The sequence below is a fragment of the Buteo buteo genome, chromosome 12, assembly GCF_964188355.1.
Source record: "Buteo buteo chromosome 12, bButBut1.hap1.1, whole genome shotgun sequence".
Lineage (NCBI taxonomy): Eukaryota > Metazoa > Chordata > Aves > Accipitriformes > Accipitridae > Buteo > Buteo buteo.
Window position 1 is genome coordinate 122144 of NC_134182.1, and position 17444 is coordinate 139587.

General features: G+C 71.4%; 2 protein-coding genes across 5 annotated transcripts; one reads left to right on the forward strand and one right to left on the reverse strand.

Moving 5' to 3' along the window:
• The first annotated feature begins 651 nt into the window (after positions 1-651).
• Positions 652-2994, forward strand: MPDU1 (mannose-P-dolichol utilization defect 1). Its single transcript, XM_075042237.1, has 7 exons — positions 652-903; positions 1153-1218; positions 1627-1759; positions 1846-1931; positions 2034-2152; positions 2348-2458; positions 2540-2994. Exons 1-7 carry the CDS (start codon positions 711-713, stop codon positions 2657-2659), a joined length of 828 nt encoding a protein of 275 aa, XP_074898338.1. The 5' UTR covers positions 652-710; the 3' UTR covers positions 2660-2994.
• Positions 2995-3216: 222 nt separating this feature from the next.
• On the reverse strand, positions 3217-17316 carry DLG4 (discs large MAGUK scaffold protein 4). Of its 4 annotated transcripts, none has more exons than XM_075042233.1 (21): positions 17272-17316; positions 13894-13959; positions 11921-11974; positions 11786-11836; positions 11056-11180; positions 10466-10635; positions 9741-9877; positions 9114-9258; positions 8755-8893; positions 8090-8246; positions 7573-7675; positions 7378-7492; positions 7093-7269; positions 6720-6756; positions 6518-6545; positions 6175-6222; positions 5978-6079; positions 5281-5453; positions 4908-5017; positions 4364-4455; positions 3217-3918 (listed from the first exon to the last, which is right to left on the reverse strand). In XM_075042233.1, exons 1-21 carry the CDS (start codon positions 17299-17301, stop codon positions 3812-3814), a joined length of 2166 nt encoding a protein of 721 aa, XP_074898334.1. In that variant the 5' UTR covers positions 17302-17316; the 3' UTR covers positions 3217-3811. The 4 variants fall into 4 exon arrangements, with proteins under 4 accessions (XP_074898334.1, XP_074898336.1, XP_074898333.1 ...); XM_075042235.1 differs by lacking the exon at positions 17272-17316 and adding an exon at positions 15668-15741 and having other exon boundaries at positions 3221-3918; XM_075042232.1 differs by lacking the exon at positions 17272-17316 and adding an exon at positions 15205-15450 and having other exon boundaries at positions 3221-3918.
• Positions 17317-17444: the final 128 nt, after the last annotated feature.

A 17444-nucleotide genomic window follows, 5' to 3' on the forward strand; every position in this document is an offset into this window, starting at 1 on the left:
CACCGCCTCGCAGACGTCCCGCAGGATCTTGCAGACGGTGGAGCGGGAGACGCCGAACTGCTGCTCCACCGCCCGGTACTCGGTGCAGGCCCCCAGGCGCCAGAGGGTGAGGGCCAGCCGCACCTCGGCCGGCACCGCCCGCCGCATGGTGGTGTCGCGGCGCTGGATGGCCGCCCGCAGCCGCCCGCAGAGGAAGTCGAAGGTGGCGGGGCCCAGGCGGAAGTTCTCGGCCCACTCCCCGCGGCTGAAGGCCTTGGCCCGCACCGTCTCCCAGAAGGCCGAGCTCCGCGCCTTGCTCCACAGCCGCCGCTCCCGGCCCGCCGGCGCCGAGCCCGGGCCCAGCCGCCCGCCCAGCCACAGGGCCGCGAAGCGGCGCCGGCCCCGGGCCCGCGCCCGGCGGTGCCGGGCGGCTCGCAGCCGCCGGGCGGCCTCTCGCAGCCGCCGCCCGCGCTGCAGGCGCAGGTAGAAGAGGACGCAGAGGGCCACGGCCCCGCGGGACAGCGAAGCCGCCGCCGCCGCCATCTTGCGGCGCCGCACGACCTCCCGCGGGCGCGCGGCGGCGGCGACACTGCGCAGGCGCGGCGGGCGGGGGCGGCGCCCCGCGCCTTCCCGCCGCCCGGGGGGAAAGGGCGGCGCTGAGAGCGGCGGCCAATGGGCGCGCCGGGGCGGGGGCGGCGCAGGCGCAGCGCGGGGGACAAGGGGACGGGCCAATGGCGGCCGGGGGCCGGCCGATCGCCGGGCCGGGCGGCCAATCGCCGGGCCGGGCCGCGCATGCGCCCGGCCCGCCGTACCCGGAAGAGCAGCGGCGGCCGGCCATGGAGGCGCTGCGCGGCTGGCTCGTCCCGCTTCTCCTACCCGAGCGCTGCTTCGACGAGCTCTTCCTGCGGCTGCACCTGCTGCACGGTGCGGGGCGCGGGCGGGTGCGGGGGCGGGCGGGGGGAGGCGGGGCGCGGGGGCGGCCGCACCGCCGCCATCAAGGGCGGCCGCCATGTTGCCGGCGGGCGGAAGTGCCCGGGGGCGGAGGGACGGGCGCCGCCATCTTGTTCCTGGGCGGAAACGGGATTTGACCGGGGGGGGGGCGCTCCCCGGGACACCCCCCCCCCCCGCCCCGGTCCCGTTGATTTCCTTCCCCGGTCCGTCCCCCCCCCGCAGTGCCGTGCCTCAAAATCCTCCTCAGCAAAGCGCTCGGTTACGCCATCGTCGCCGGCTCCGTCATGGGTGAGGGGGGGGGCGGGGGGCTATGGGGGGGCCCTGCCTGGGGGGTCTGGGGGCACCTCTGTGGTGGGGAGGGGGCTATGGGGGGGCAAGGAGCGGGGGGCTCTTTGGGTGTTTGGGGGTGTCTCTATGGTGGGGCGGGGGGCTGGGGGGGTTGGGGGGGCATGGGGGGGTCTCGGGGCCACGGGGAGGGGGTGGTTGTGGGGCGGGGGGGGGGCTCCGTGGAGAGTTTGAGGGCACCTGTGGGGCGGAGGGGGTGTCTAGGGGTGTCCGTGGGGGTCGGGGAAGGGTCTGGGAGTGACCATGGGGCAGAGAGGGGTGGCTGTGGGGCAGGGAGGGAGCTTGAGGGGAGGGCCGGGGGGGGGGGGGGGGGCTTGGGGTGCCCCCCCCAGCCCCCCCCCCCCCCCCCAGTGAAGCTGCCGCAGGTGCTGAAGGTGGTGGGGGCCCGGAGCGGGGCCGGGCTGAGCGTCCCGGCCGTGCTGCTGGAGCTGCTGGCCCTGGGGGGGACGGTGGCCTACGGCTGCGCCCGCGCCTTCCCCTTCAGGTGGGGGGGCCGGGGGGGGCTTGGCTGGCGGGTGGGGGGCCGGACCCCTGGGTCTCCCCCCTGACCGCCCCCCCTCCGCCCCACAGCGCCTGGGGGGAAGCGCTCTTTCTCCTCCTGCAGACACTGACCATCGGCTTCCTCATCCAGCACTTCGGGGGGCACACGGGGCGAGGTCAGCACCCACACGCCTGCGTCCTTTTTGGGGGGGAGGGGGCACCCGGACACCTGGGTCCCCTGACCGCCCCCCCGCCGCGTGTGTCATGTCCCCCCCCAGGGTTGCTGTTCGTGGCGGGTTACGGGGTGCTGCTGGGCGCTCTCCTCTCCCCCCATGCCCCCCCCGGCCTCGCCACTCTCCTGCAGGCGGCAAATCTGCCCATCATCATCCTCAGCCGGGTACGTCGGGGGGGGGGCTGTGTCTGGCGAGGAGTGGGGGACACACGCCGGGGTCCCTGCGGGTGGGTTTGCAGGGTGGGGCTGCGTGTTTGGGTCCCTGGGGCGTTTGGGGACCGGGACTCCTGGGTCTCTTGGGGACATGGGGGGGGGTCCCGGACTTCTGAGTCCCCCCCCGACCCTGTCCCCCCCCCCCAGCTGCTGCAGGCGGCCACCAACTATCGTCAGGGCCACACGGGGCAGCTCTCGGGGGTCTCCACCACCCTCCTGCTGGGGGGGGCCCTGGCCCGCATCTTCACATCCCTCCAGGTAAGCCCCCCCCCCTGCACCCCCGCCCCCCCCCCCTCACTGTATCCCGCCACCCCACACCCCCCCACTTTGTCCCCGCAGGAGACAGGGGACGCGCTGCTGGCCCTGACCTTCGTCGCCTCGGCCGCCTGCAACGGGCTCCTGCTGGCCCAGCTGCTCTACTACAGGGGGGCCTCCGTCCCCCACCCCAAGGGGGACTGAGACCCCCCACCCCACCCTGGGGGCCCCCCAGCAGCATCAGCAGAGCCCCCCCCTCGGCACACAACAGGGGGGTGGGGCAGCCCTGCCCCCCCCCACTGCCAGACCAAGGTGGGCGGAGGGGCTGGGACCCCCCCGGGCCTTCCACAATAAAGGGGCAGCCGCCCCCATCCCCCCGCCTTCTTGTTCTTCTTCGTTAATTACCGGGGGTTAATTAACACTGACACCCTTCCCGCCGCCTGTAGGGGGCGCTGTGGGGCCAGACCCCGCCCTCCTCCATTCATTCCCACGGTGGGGCCCGCCCCCCCAGGTCACGGCAGCCAATGGGAAGTTCCCTCCCTTCCCAATTGGCTCTGGAGGCCGTCAGTCGTAGGCTGGGGCTCCCCACGGTCCTATTGTCCCCCATCCCAGAGCCCTCCTGGACCCCCTAGACCAGCCCAGGCCCCCCCAGACCCTGCTGCCCCCCTTCCCACCCCGGCCCCTGCCACCCCCCCCAAATCAGCCCTGGACACCCCCTGCCCCCCCCAATGTTTCCCTGACCTCTCCCAGCCCCCGATATGCCCCCCACCCCAGACAGAGGCCTCTGGCGTCTCGACTCGGTTTATTCCCGCCTGACGGTAGCAATAATATTTCTATGCAAAATACTCTCATCTCCCCCCCCCGCCGGGGAAGCCCCCGCTGCGCCGGGGGGGCCCAGGGGACAACCCCCCCCCTCCAAGGGGACCCAGGCCTCTGGGCCCCCCACCCACACCCGCCGGGGCGGGGGGCTGGGTTTGGGGGGGGGGGCCCCCACCCCCGCGGGCGTACAAATATAGAGATTATATGTACAAAAACTCAAGTCCAAAGTGTGTGTGTGTGGGGGGTGGCAGCTCAGAGCCCCGCCCCCCCCCCCCCCCGCCGGACGTCGGGGACCCCGGGGGGCACTGCCGGGGCGGGGGGGCCCCCACAACCCCCGGGGGGGCGGGGGGCTGTCACCCCTGCCCTCCTCCCCCCGTCGCTTTCGGGGTGTCAGAGCCACCCCCCTCCCCGGTGTCCCGTGCATGCAGCCACCCCCAGGCAGGGGGTCCCTGCCGGTTTGGGGGGGGGCAGCCCGGGGAGGAGGGGTGCCGGTGCGGGGGGAGCTGTGTGGGGGGGACCGGGGGGGGTCCCCCACCCCTAGAGCCGCTCGCGGGCCGGCACCCAGATGTAGGGGCCCGAGAGTTCCTCGATGACGCGTTTCACCTTGTGGTAGATCTCCTCGAAGCTGTCGCCCTCCACCATGGCTGCGGGGAGCAGAGGGAAAGGGTTAATGGGGGGGGGTGGGGGGGCAGAAGGGAACCCCGAGTTCGGGGGGAAATTCTGGGAGGGCTTGGGGGGGGGGGGTCCCAGGGGTTCTTGTGGGTGTCCCTGTGGGGCTGGGTGGGGAGGGGGGAGCCCCTGTCATCCTGGGGTTTCTCAGGGGCGGGGGGGGGGACCTCTGGTCACTGGGGTGGTCTCAGGAATCCCTGTGGGGGTTTATTTGTGCCTGGGGGGGGAGCCTGAGGGTGGTTGTGGTCCCTGTGTGGGGCTGCCCATGCGGGGGGTGGTGTGCGGGGTTTCTGTGTGTCCCCGTGAGGGGTGGTGGGTCTGTGGGTCCCCGGGGGGGCTGTGAGGGGCAGTGGGGCCCCATGGGGGGGTCTGTGGGCCCGGAGGGGGTGTCTGGGGGTCCCTGGAAGGTCCCGCTCCCACCGGAGAAGCACTCGGTGAACTCCTGCTCCAGTTTGGTCGCCCGGTCGAACGCTTTCCGTGCCTGCTCCTCCGTCACCCGCTTGCTGATCTCCCTGGGGGCGGAGAGACCGGTCTAGGCCACGCCCCCTGCCACACCCCTGCCTGCCCCACCCTGGCTCCCCAGCCCCATCCCAACACAGGCCCGGCCCCCCCGCTCCTCAGGCCTCTCCCCAGCCCCGCCCCATAGCCCCTCCCACCAGGGTCCCAAGCCCCGCCTTCAGCCCAGGCCCCGCCCACCAGCCCCCCGCCCCCCGCACAGGCCACTCCCACCAGCTCCTTAGAAAACCACTCAAGCCCCGCCCATTCTCACCGCCCCACACGCAGGCCACGCCCCCCGCCAGCCGCAGTGCCGGCGCCTTCCCCGCAGCCCCGCCCCTCGCACATGCCCCGCCCCCTCCCGTCCGCAGACCACGCCTCCTCCCCGCTCCCTCCAGCCCCGGTGCAGGGGCCGCCGCTTCGTGCCCCGCCCCCGGCCCCGCCCCTCGCAGGCAGCCCCGCCCCTCACAGGACGTTCTCCAGGGACTTGGGGCGGATGAAGATGGCGATGGGGTGCAGCTGGGCCGCCTGGAGCCGCCGCACCGCGTTGGCCGACACGTCCAGGATGCAGTGCTTGCCCTGCCACGCCCCCGGCAACGTCACTGCCACGCCCTGCCACGCCCCGGGGACCCCCCAGGGATGCCCCTGGGGACACCCCAGTGCCACCCTTGGGCTCCCCCCCCCCCCCCCGCCAGCCTCGGGGACACCGTGGTGACGAACATGCCAGTGCCACCAGCATCCACCCTCGGGGACACCCTCGGGGCCAGCCCCCCGCTGCCCACGGGGCCACCCCCCACCCCTGCCACCTTTGAGGCCCCCCCCGCGCCCCTGCGGTCCCCCACCTGCTCGGCCACCTCGCGCACGGACTGGACGCTGGTGCCGTAGAGGTGGCTGTTGTACTGCCCGGCCTCGATGAACTTGTGGCCCTGGATGTCCTTCTCCATCCGCTCCCGCGAGGCCACAAAGTGATAGTCACGCCCGTCCACCTCGTACTCCCGCTTGGGCCGCGTCGTGTCTGGGGACAGGGACAGCGTGGGGGCGGGCACAGGGATGGGGGGACGGGGACAGCGTGGGGACGGGGACAGGGATGAGGGGATGGGGACGGGGACGAGGGGATGGGGACAGTCCAGGGATGGGGATGGGGACAGGGACGAGGGGATGGGGACGGGGACGTGGGGATGGGGACGGGGACGTGGGGATGGGGACAGCCCAGGGATGGGGACAGGGACGTGGGGATGGGGACGGGGACAGCCCAGGGGTGGGCATGGGGGCATGGGGACAACACAGGGATGGGCACAGGGATGTGGAGATGCAGACGAGGGCGGTAGTTGTGCCATCCACCTCGTGGGCCCCCCCTTGGACCGCATCGTGTTTGGGGACAGTGCGGGGATGGGGACAGGGAGACACGTGGCTGTGGGGATGGGGATAGGGTCATGGTGGTGGGGCTGGGGACAGCCAGTGGGGACAGGGCCACCTCGGGACCCCCCAGGGACAGCGTGGGGGTCCCCCCGTCCCCCCCTTCCCCATGTCCCCACTCACGGGGGACGCAGGAGCCGAACTTGTCGGGGAACTCAGAGAGGAGATCGTCGTTCACCCGGTCCTTGGTGGGGCCCAGGATGATGATGGGGCGGGCGTAGTGCACTGGGGGGGGAGCAGGGGGGTTAGCAGGGGAGTCCTGAGCCCTGGGGGGGAACACAGGACCCCCAAAACCTGCCCCACCCCCCCCCCGCTCTCACCTTCCATCTGCGTCACCGTCTCGTAGCTCAGCACCGCGTCCTCCCGCCCTGCGGGGACACAACGTCAGCCCCGGCAGGGGGGAACCCCAGCATCTGGGGGGGGTGTCACCCCCAGATCCAGGGGGTGCAGCCCCCAGGGGATCCCCCCACATCTGGGGTGGGGGGTCGACCCCCCCCCCTCCTGCATCCCGACCCCCCCAGGGGACCCCGGCATCCGGGCCCCCCCCGCAGAGCAGCAGCCAGAGTTGGGGGACAGAGACAGCATCAGAGTAGACAGGGGGGACACAGGGCAGGGGGACAGACAGGGGGACAGCAGGGGACAGACAGGGGGGGCAGCACCCACCTTGCGAGCCCGATCCGGGGACCCGATCCTGGGGGGGGCAGCGACAGAGAGAGGAGAGAGGAGAGTAAGAGGCAGAGGCGGGGGGGGCAGGTGTGGGGGGGCCCAGGGGGGGCCCCGGGTTTGGGGGACCCCAGTTGGGGGGGGGGAGCAGGTTTGGGGGGACCTAGGGGGACCCCGGTTGCAGGGGGGTGACAGGGCTCACCTTTGCCTTTAGCCGCGTCCACTCCCGCCGCTCCACCCTGCGCCAGAGAGAGCCCAGACTGGTCTCCCAGTGCCCCCCCAGTGCTCCCAGTGCCCCCCCCCAGCATACACTGGTCTTGCTGGGCACAAAGATGATGTCAGGGGGGGCTCCTGCCCCTTTCAGTTCCCCACTGTGTCCCCTTGTTGCCTCCCAGTGCCCCCCACTCCCCTCCTACTTTTTCTCAGTCTCCCCCAGTGCCCCCAGTCCCTTCCTACTGCCTCCCAGTGCCCCCAGTCCCACTCTACTGCCTCCCAGTCACACTCCACTACCTCCCAGTGCCCCCAGTCCCTTCCTACTGCCTCCCAGTGCCTCCCAGTCCCCATCCCAGCCGCACCGCCGCTTGCTGGGGACGAAGCCAATGTCGGGGGGCTGCCCGGGGGGCAGGACGTGCCGCGCCTGCCACCACTCCTCGTCGGAGGCGTCCAGGACGTGGAGGACATCCCCGAATCGGAAGCTGAGCGCCTGGCTGAGGAACCCGCAGTCCTTGGCCTTGTCGTAGTCGAACAGCGCCCTGCCGGGAGACGTGGCCGTCAGGGGACACCTCCCCATCCCCACGTCGCCTTGTCATCATCATCCCCCCCCCCAGCGCCCCCCCGCGACGTCCCCTGTCCCCACTGACCGGACGTAGAAGCCGCGCTTGGGGTCACTGCGGAGGGACGCGCTGCCCGAGCCCAGGCTGCTGCTCAGCAGCTGCTCCCGCAGGTCGTGGATCTTGGCCTCGAAGCGGCTGTACTCTGCGGGGACAACGGGGGGGTCAGGGGACCCTCAGGGACACCCAGGGACCGCCCCCCCCAGGGACCCCCTCCCCGCTCACCCTCGGGCTTGTACTGGGCGATGATGGTGACGGTCTGGCCGGCGTTCTTCAGCGCCACCGCCGCCTGCTCGTGCGTGGCACTGCGCAGGTCCACGCCGTTCACCTGTGGGACGGGGACACATCACCATGGGGAGGGGGATGGTGATGGGGGGTGCGTGTCGCCATGGGGCCGGTGATGGGGACACACCACCTTAAGGGTGACGAAGGGGAGGGGGACACATCGCCGTGGTTAGAGGGATGGGGACAGCTTTGGGGATACGTCCCTACAGGGACATTTCACCGTGGGGACAGCGATGGAGACATTTCACCATGGGGATGGCGATGGGGATGGCAATGGGGACATTTCACCATGGGGACGGGGCACTTCACCATGGGGATGACGACGGGGACAGAGACACGTCACCGCAGGGAGGAAGACGGGGACAGCCGCAGGGCTGACAACGGACACACGCGGCTGTGGGGACGATGACCGGGACGGAGACGGGACCGGGGACAGCCGCGTCCCCACGTCACTCACAGAGAGGATCTGGTCGCCCTTGCGCAGCTCCCCGCTGAGGTCGGCCGGGCCCCCGGCGAGGATGAAGGAGATGAAGATGCCCTCGCCATCCTCCCCCCCAACGATGTTGAAGCCCAGCCCCGTCGAGCCCCGGTGGATCATGATGCGCCGCGGCTCCCTGGGGACGAGGGACGTCGAGGTGGGGACAGCCCCGGGGCCACAGGACACCCCGGGGACGCGGGGACACCCGGCACGTGGGGACGGTCCTGGGACGTGCCTTCAGGGACAGCCCAGGGACATGGGGACACCCCTGGGGATGGGGGGGACGCCCCAGGGACACGTCTTGGGGACGGCCCAGGGGACACAGGGACGCCCCCGGGGACGTGCCCTTGGGGAAAGCCCAGGGACCCCCCACGGATGGTGGCACACGCCTTGGGGACATCCCAAGGATGCGGGGACACCCCAGGGATGTGGGGACAGCCCCAGGACATTCTCCTGGGGACCTGGGGATGGCCCGGGGACACGGGGATGCTGCAGGGACCATGGGGAGAGCCCAGGGACACAAGGACACCCCAGGGATGGTGGGACACCCCCGGGACAGGCTTTGGGGCCATCCCAAGGATGCGGGGACACCCCAGGGCTGTGGGGAAAAAGCCCAGGGGACACGGGGACATCAGGGACGGTACCTGGGGACGTCGTCCTCAGCCAGCAGGTCCTTGGGGCCAGGGGAGTAGCGCCGGGGGGACGTGGGGGTCATGGCCGGGGGGAACTCGGGGCCCAGGTAGCTTTGGGGACCCAGGTCCGCGTCCAGGTGCGCTGAGTAGGCTGGGGACAGCGGGGACAGCGGGGTCAGGGGGGACAGCAGGGACGGGGGGGGCAGCAGGGACAGGGAGAGCAGGGACAGATGGGATGGGGACAGCAGGGATGGGGATGGGGATGGGGATGGGGGGGGTCCTGCCGCCCTGGGGAGAGGGGACAGTGCGTCTGGTGTCCCCCTCCCGTGTGTGTGTCCCCCCCCAGCCCCCCGCTGTGTCCCCCCCCTCACAGCTGGTGACGTCGGGGGGGGCAAAGGCGTCCCCGAGGAAGGTGGCGGCCGGCTTAGCCACCCGCAGGTAGACGACGTCGTAGGTGTTCTTCAGCGCCGCCACCGCGTCCTCATGCATCACATCCTCCAGGCTGACGTTGTTCACCTGCGGGGACGCGGGGACGTCGGGGGGACGGGGACGGAGGGACATGGCCGTGCCCCATCCCCGTCCCAGTCCCCACCATGTCCCTGTCCGTCGCTCACGGCCAGCACCTTGTCCCCAGTTTGCAGCTGCCTGTCCCCATCATGTCCCCATCCCTGTCCCCAGGGTGTCCCCAGCCTCAACACGTCCCCATCCCTGTCTCTGGCTCACGGCCAGGACCTTGTCCCCCATCTGCAGCCATCCACCCCCATCCTGTCCCTGTCACGTCCCCATCCTCACAGCGTCCCCATCCCCGCTCACGGCCAGGATCTTGTCCCCGATCTGCAGCCACCCATCCCCATCGTGTCCCCATCCTATCCCCATGGTGTCTCTGTCCCCAGGGTGTCCCCAGCATGTCCCTGTCCCCATCCCCAGGGTGTCCCCAGCCCCATTGTGTCCCCATCCTATCCCCAGGGTGTCCCCGTTGCGTCCCCGTCCCCGCTCACGGCCAGGATCTTGTCCCCGATCTGCAGCCGCCCGTCCTTGTGCGCGGCGCCGCCCTCGATGACTTTGGTGACGTAGATGCTGTTGTCCCCCGGGATGTGCTGGTTCCCCACGCCCCCCGCAATGCTGAACCCCAGCCCTGGATGGGGGTGAGGGGGGGGTCAGGGCAGGGAGCCCCACACTGTGTCACCCCCCCACCCTGCCCCACCAGCTGGGGAAGCCCTGGGTGTCCCCAGCTTTGGGGTCCCCAAGGTTTGGGCGAGAGGGGGGGCAGCCCCACAGTTGGGGGTCCTGGGGGTCCCCGAGGGTGAAGTGTCCCCACAGGCGTCCTGTGGGTGCCAGTCTTGGCCTGGGGGTCCTTGGAAAGGTCCCAGTCAGTGGGGCTCCCCAGGTTTGGGGGTCCCAGTGTCGGTCTGTGGGGGTATCAGGGGGTCCTCAGGTTTTGGGGTCCTTGGGAGGATCCCATGGGACTCCCATGAGAGTTTGGTGGTCCCAGGGCCAGTCCACAGAGGTCCCTGGGAGGGGTCCATGGGGGTCCCCAAGTTTGGGGGTCCCAGCGATGATGGTCCCTGGGGGTCCCCAGGTTCGGAGGTCCCTGAGGGGATCCCATGGGGCTCCCTGGGTTTGGGGGTTCCGGTGTCGATCCCCAGGGCTCCCAGCGCCGGTCCCTGGGGCTCCCTAGGTTTGGGGGTCCCGGTGCTGGTCCTAGGGGAGGGTTCCCTTGTACCTTTGGGCCCCTTGATGAGCTTGACCTCCACCACCTTCTCGGCCAGGGCCTTGCGGCGCATGACGTAGAGGCGGACGACGGCGCCGGCCTCCTTCAGCGCCTCCACGGCCGCGCTGTGCGTCACCTCCCGCACGTCCGCCTCGTTGACGAACAGGATGCTGTCGTTCACCCTGCGCAGGCACCCGCTCAGACCGGGTGGGGCTGGGGGGGTGTCCCGGGGGGCTCCAGGGGAAGGTCTTGGGGGTGGGGGGCCAAGGGGCCCTACCTCCCACTGCCACATGCCTGCTCGGTGCCTGGATGGCATCTAGGGGCGTTCGGGGGGCTCCAGGGGGTGTCCGGGGGGGGCTGGGGATTCTTGGGGGGCTCCAGGGGAGGGTCTGGGGGGCCCTATCCAACACCAGACACCCACTGCAGCACCTGTACAAGGTCTAGGGGGCTTCATGGGGGACTCGGGGGTCCCAGGGGGGTCCCCAGGGGGGTCTGGGGGTCCCAGGTGGGGTCTGGGAGGACCCAGAGGGACTTGGGGGTCCCGGAGTGGTTTAGGGGAGGTCAGGGGGCTGGGGTGGGGTGGGGGGGCCGGGGGTCCCCACCTGAGCCGCCCATCCTGGGCAGCGGCGCCTCCGGGGATGATCTTGGTGATGAAGATGCTGGGGTCATCCCCGACGTGGGGGTTGTCGGTGCCCCCCGCGATGCTGAACCCCAAACCTGAGTTACCCTGGGGGTGGGGGTGGGACCGTCAGTGCTGGGGGGGAAGGGGGGGGCGGGGGCCACCCCCACACCCCACAATGGGGCTGGGGGCACCCCCACACCCCACATGGGGACAAGGGACTTGATGCTGGGGGGACCCGGGGGGGTACTGGGGGGGTGAGCAGCCCCCAGGAGGGTTGTGGTGTCCACGAGGCGGGGCTGGGGGGGGGGTCAGGGGGTGTCAGGGAGCTGGGGGGGGAATGCCAGGATCTTTGGGGGATCCCGGGGGGTATTGGGGAGCTGGGGGGGATATGGGGTGCCCCAGGATCACAGGGAGGAATTCGGGGGCTGCTGGGGAGATGGGGGGGCTGAAATGGTTGGGGGGGGCCTTGGGGCACTCCAGGGGATCTTGGGGGGTCAGGAGACTGGGAGGGGGGGGCTAGAGGGCTCCAGGGAGGTCAAGCGGTCCAAGGGGGTGTCAGGGACATGGGGAGCTCCAGGGGTGTTCAGGAGTCCCGGGGGGGCTGTCAGGGAGCTGTGGGGGGGCCCAGGGGGGTGCTGAGGACTCCAGCGTGGTCAGGGCCTGGGGGTGTCCCCGGGGGTCTTGGGAGGGGGGGGTGTTGGGGGTCTCACCCGCTCCAGTGTGATCTCCTCGTACTCCATCTCGCCCTCGGTGCCGTTCACCTGCGGGGAGACGGGGTCAGGGGGGGCGGGGGGGGCGGGGGACCCGGGGGGGTCACGGGGGGGACCCGGGGGGGACACACTCACGTAGGCGGGGGCCTCCAGCGTGTCAGTGTTGACGATGACGGGGGGCGAGTTGGCCTGGGGGGGTGGTACGAGGATGGGGGGGGTCGTCACACCGGGGGGGGGGTCAGACCCAACCCCCCGGTTACCACGGCAACGCCGCAGCGGCCGTCGCCACGGCAACGGGAGGATGGGGATGCCCCCCCAGCCCCTCCCCCTTGGGGGGTGCGGAGAGCAAAGGATGCTGGGAAATACCCCCCCCTCCCCATCGCCCCCCCCCCGACCCGTACCGGCCCCCGCCGGCTCCTCCGGACGCTGCCCAGGATCCGCCGCCCCATTTTCTTGGCGAACCAGACCGAGACCAACATGGCCCCCCCCCACCCCCCCTGCCCGCAGCCCCGGATGGAGCCGGCCCCGCCCACGGCCCCGCCCACAGCGGGGTACCCCCCACATGGGGGAGTTGGGGGACCCGGACCCCCCCCCGAGCTGCAGGCACACGCATGTGACACGGGGGGGGGCGTGAGACAGGCAGGTGCAGCACCCGGCGACTGGCAACACCCGACAAACGCCTGACAAAGACCTGCGCCCTGACACCCGACGACACCCGGACACCCAACACCCACACCCAACAACACCCGAAAAACACCCGCAACCTGACACCCTGACACTCAACAAACACCCCACACCCTGTCAGCCAACAAACATCCTGACACCCCGCAAACACCCCCACCCTGACACCCCAACACCCTGACACCCAACAAACACCCTGTCACCCAACAAACACCCACACCCTGACACCGCAAAAAACACCCAACACCCAACAAACACCCGCACCCTGACACCCCAACACCCTGACACCCAAGAAATACCCACACCCCAGCACCCGACACCTTGACACCCAACAAACACCCGCACCAGACACCCTGACACCCAACAAACACCCACACCCCAGCACCCTGACACCCAACAAACACCCTGACACCCAAGAAATACCCACACCCCAGCACCCAACACCCTGACACCCAACAAACACCCACACCCTGACACCCCAACACCTCCACCCCAGCACCGTCCCAGGCACGGGCCGCCTGTGCAACAGCCCCACAGCCAAGGGACAGCAACAGGGCTGTGTGACAGCATGGGATGGATGCCGTGTGACACTGACACGAACCCCGTGACACCGTGTGCGACACCGTGTGCGACAGCACCGTGAGCTGTGGGACACCCAGACAACAGCGCCCCGGCTGGGGGATACTGTGGGACACTGCCTGTGACACTGTCACGACCCAGGTGACGCCATCACAACCCACGTGACACCACGCACGACACCACCACAACTCCCGTGACACTGTCACGACCTGAGTGACACCGCATGTGATATCACCACGACCCTGTGACACCATCACACCCTGCGTGACACTGTACGTGATGCCACTACAACCCCCGTGACACGGGCACGACCTGAGTGACACCGCACGTGGCATCACCACGACCCGTGTGACATCACTACAACCCCCGTGACACCATCACAACCTGCGTGACGCTGTACGTGACGCCACCACGACCCCCGTGACACTAGCACGACCCGAGTGACGCCGCAGGTGACATCACCGCAACCCAGACGACATCACCGCAACCCTGTGACACTATCACAACCCGTGCGACGCTGTATGTGACGCCACCGTGACCCCGTGACACTGTCGCAACCCGCCTGATACCGCCTGTGACATCACCACGACCCGTGTGACATCATCACCACGACCCCCGTCACACCGCCACGACCTGAGTGACGCCGCAGGTGACATCACCACAACCCATATGACATCACCACGACCCCCGTGACGCCCCCATGACCTGTGTGACACCCGGGGGGGGGTTCCCCACCGCTCGAGGGGGCCACTTCAGGGGCGGGGCTTGCTGACACATGGGCGGGGCCAACCGAGCCTAGGGGGCAAGGCCCAGCGCAGAGGGGCGTGGCCGTTGTGGGCGGGGCTTACCTGGCTGGGGAGGTGGGCGGGGCTCTGCTCCAGGGGGGGGCTGTCCTCATCTTGGTACCGGTACTTCTGCGGGAGACACGGGGCTCGGGGGGGGGGCACGACACGGGGGGGGGGGATATCCCCGTGCCCCCCCCGCGCTCCCAATTAACTAAGATTAATTAAGGATCCGCAGCAATTAGAGCGGGCGCTGGCGGGGCCTGGGGGAGACCCAGTTAATTACCGGCAGTGACAGAGCGGGGGGGTCACCTCCCCCCCCCGGGGGACCCAGGCAGCACCAGTTTAATCCCAGCAGCGATTTGCGCCCTGGCCAATCCCGGGCGGGGATTAAGGGCTAAGCCGGGGCGGGGGGGGAGTGAGACCCCCCCGAACTGGGCCAGACCTCCCCCCCCCTCAAACTGGGCGACCCCCCCCGCCAGCCCCCAGCGACACTGGGGGGGCTCCCAGCGAGCCCCCGACCCCCGCGGTGGGAGCCGCTCCCGGTGCTCCCAGTATCTCTCCGGTCCCTCCCAGTGGGACCTTGCAGCCGGACACAAGCAGGGGGGGCCTGGTGCCCCCCCCCAGCTCCCCCAGTACCCTCATCCCAGCTCTCCCAGTGCCCCTAGTCCCAGATCTCCCAGTATTCCCAGTCGCCCCCATCCCAGCTCCGTTCCAGTTGCCCCAGTGCCCCCCAGCAACCCAGTTCCAGCTCTGCCAGTACCCCCAGTACCCTGACTCCAGCTCTTCCAGTCCTCCCAGTATCCCTGGTACCCCGTCCCAGTGCCCCCAGCCCCACCAGCCCAGCTCTCCCAGTATCCCCAATATGCCATCCCAGTGCCCCTGGTACCCTGATTCCAGCTCCCCCAGTAGCCTCAGTACACCCAGTGTGCCATGCTAGTGCCCCCAGCACCCCGATTCCAGCTCTCCCAGTGCCCCCAGTATCCCCAGTACGCCACCCCAGTGCCCCCAGTACCCTGATTCCAGCTCCCCCAGTGCCCCCAGTAGCCTCAGTACACCCAGTGTGCCATACTAGTGCCCCCAGCACCCCGATTCCAGCTCTCCCAGTGCCCCCAGTACCCTGACTCCAGCTCTCCCAGTGCCCCCAATGCCCCCGGTATGCCATCCCAGTGCCCCCAGTACCCCGGTTCCAGCTCTCCCAGCGCCCCCAGTACGCCATCCCAGTGCCCCCGATACCCCGACTCCAGCACTCCCAGTGCCCTCAGCTCCCCCAGTGTCCCCAGTACGCCGTCCCAGTGCCCCCAGTACCCCGCCCCCAGGTCTCCCAGCACCCCCAGCGCCCCGACCGCGGCTCCCCCCGCGCCCCCCCCGCCCCACCTTGCAGCCGAAGGCCAGCGAGAGGCTCCGGTCCCGCCAGACCACCCGGCACTGGCAGAGCAGCGGCGAGAAGCAGCCGGGCGGCCGGAAGGGCCCCGCCGCCCCCCGCGCCCCGCGCCCGCCCGGGCCCGGGCCCGCCATCCCGGCCCCCCCGCCGCCTCCATCGGGCCCCGCCCGCCGATTGCGGCCGCGATTACCCGCCCGCCGCCGGGATTAACGGCGCGGGGGGGCGGCCGGGGGCGAATGACCGGGACTGACCCCCCCGGGCCTCCGTACCGGGCCCGCCCTGACCCCTCCGGGCCACCGTACCCGGCCCGCGCTGACCCCCCCTCCCCAACCCCCGGAGACTGGCCCCGGGCCCGGGAGGGACCCGCACCCCGACTGACCCCCGCCCCGGACCCGGCCTGACCCCTCCGGGTCCCCCGGAGCCGCAGGGACCCCCGCCCCCCCGGGACCCCCGTACCGGGCCCGGCCTGGCCCCTCCCGGCCGCCGTACTCCGCGCTGACCCCCTCCGGGGACCCGTACCAAGCCCCGCCCCGGGTCGTCGTGGAAACCCGGAGCGCCAAGAGTTAACGGGGGGGGGAGAGGGAAGCGCCGCGCCGACGCATGCGCGGGAGCCGCGCGCACGTGGGGGGGTGGGAGGGGTGGGCGGAGCTTCCCCCCGCCCTCCCGCGCTGCCTCCGGCCGACCGTTGCCGGGCAACGCCGCGGGGCCGCGTCGCCTGGCAACGGGGAGGGGCCGCGTCGCCTGGCGACGGCGCGAGCGGGCGCGGGCAGCCCGGGGCGGGGGGGGGGGCGCAGGCAGGGGAGAGGGGGGCGGGGGGGGGACGGGCAGGAGGGGAGGAAGGGGGGGCGCAGGCAGGAGCGGGGGGTGGGGGGGTGTCGCCCACCCCCGCTGCCCACACCAGGCCTAAAATACCGCTGGGTGACGCCAAGGCCCCGTGTAGGCCGCGGGGGGGGGGGGGGGGGGAGCAACAACCGTACCCCCCCCCCCCGCCCGGCACACGCGTGTTCACACCCGCTGCCCGGTGTGTGTGTGTGTGTGTGTGCGCGCGCGCGTCCCCCCACGCGCGGCGCCATGGCAACACACGCACCCGCCACATGTCAAACGCCCCCGTGATTTTTTGGGGGGGGGGTGGTGGGGGCGCGACACCCCCACGACCGGCACGGGGTGACACAGTCGGCGGCCGTGTCACCCCGTGCCGGTCGTGGGGGTGTCGGCCCCCCCCGGACCCCCAATACCATCGACACCAACAGCCGTCACCCCGGTAGAGAGACACCCCCCCCCCCGCCGTGGGATGGACGGGGACCACCTGGTCCTCCAGCGCCATAGAGACCTACAGTCCCCTCGCGATGGACAGGCCCCAGCGGCACGTTCCCCCCCCCTCCCCAAAATCATACACGGGGACCCCCCCCCGTGCTGTGACATGGGGAGGCCTTGGGAGCACAGAGAGGACGCCCCCCCCACCCACCCCGTGGCAGAGCGGCCCCTCAGGACCACAGAGAGGACCCCCAAGAACACAGAGTGGGCCCCCCAGGACCCTCAGGACCACAGAGCATCCCCCCAGGACCATAGAGTGGCCAACCCCCAGGACCACAGAGAGGACCCCCTGGGGAGCACAGAGCGGACCCCCAGGAGCCCCTAGCATCCCTCCAGGACCATAGAGCAGCCCCCCCCAGGAGCCCAGAGAGGACCCCCAGGACCCCTCGGACCACAGAGCATACTCGCCCCAGGAGCCCGGACAGGACCCCTAGGATCACGGAGTAGCCCCCTCGGGAGCCCAGAGCAGCCCCTCTGGTCCCCCCGCCCCCGGACCATAAAGCGGCCCCCCAGGAGCCCAGACAGGACCCCCAGGATCACGGAGTAGCCCCCTCGGGAGCCCAGAGCGGCCCCCCAAGACCCCCCCCCCAGGACCACAGAGCATCCCCCCAGGAGCCCAGAGAGGCGCCCACGGCCGCCCCACGGCCCCCGGTCCCGTCCCGACCCCGGCCCCGCCGACCCCCCCCGTTGCCCCCGGGGCCCCCCCCCGGCCCCAGCCCCGGCCCCGGCCCCGGCCCCGGCCGTACCTTGGTGGTGACGATGCACAGACAGTCCATGGCGGCGGCCGGGGCCGGGGCCGGCGCTCATGGGCCGCCGGGGCGGGCGGGGGGCTCGGCCGGGGCCGCCCGGGGCGGGGGGGGGGGAGGGGGGCGGGATGGGAACGGGGCGGGGGGGGGGGAGGGAGGGAGGGGGGGGCGGC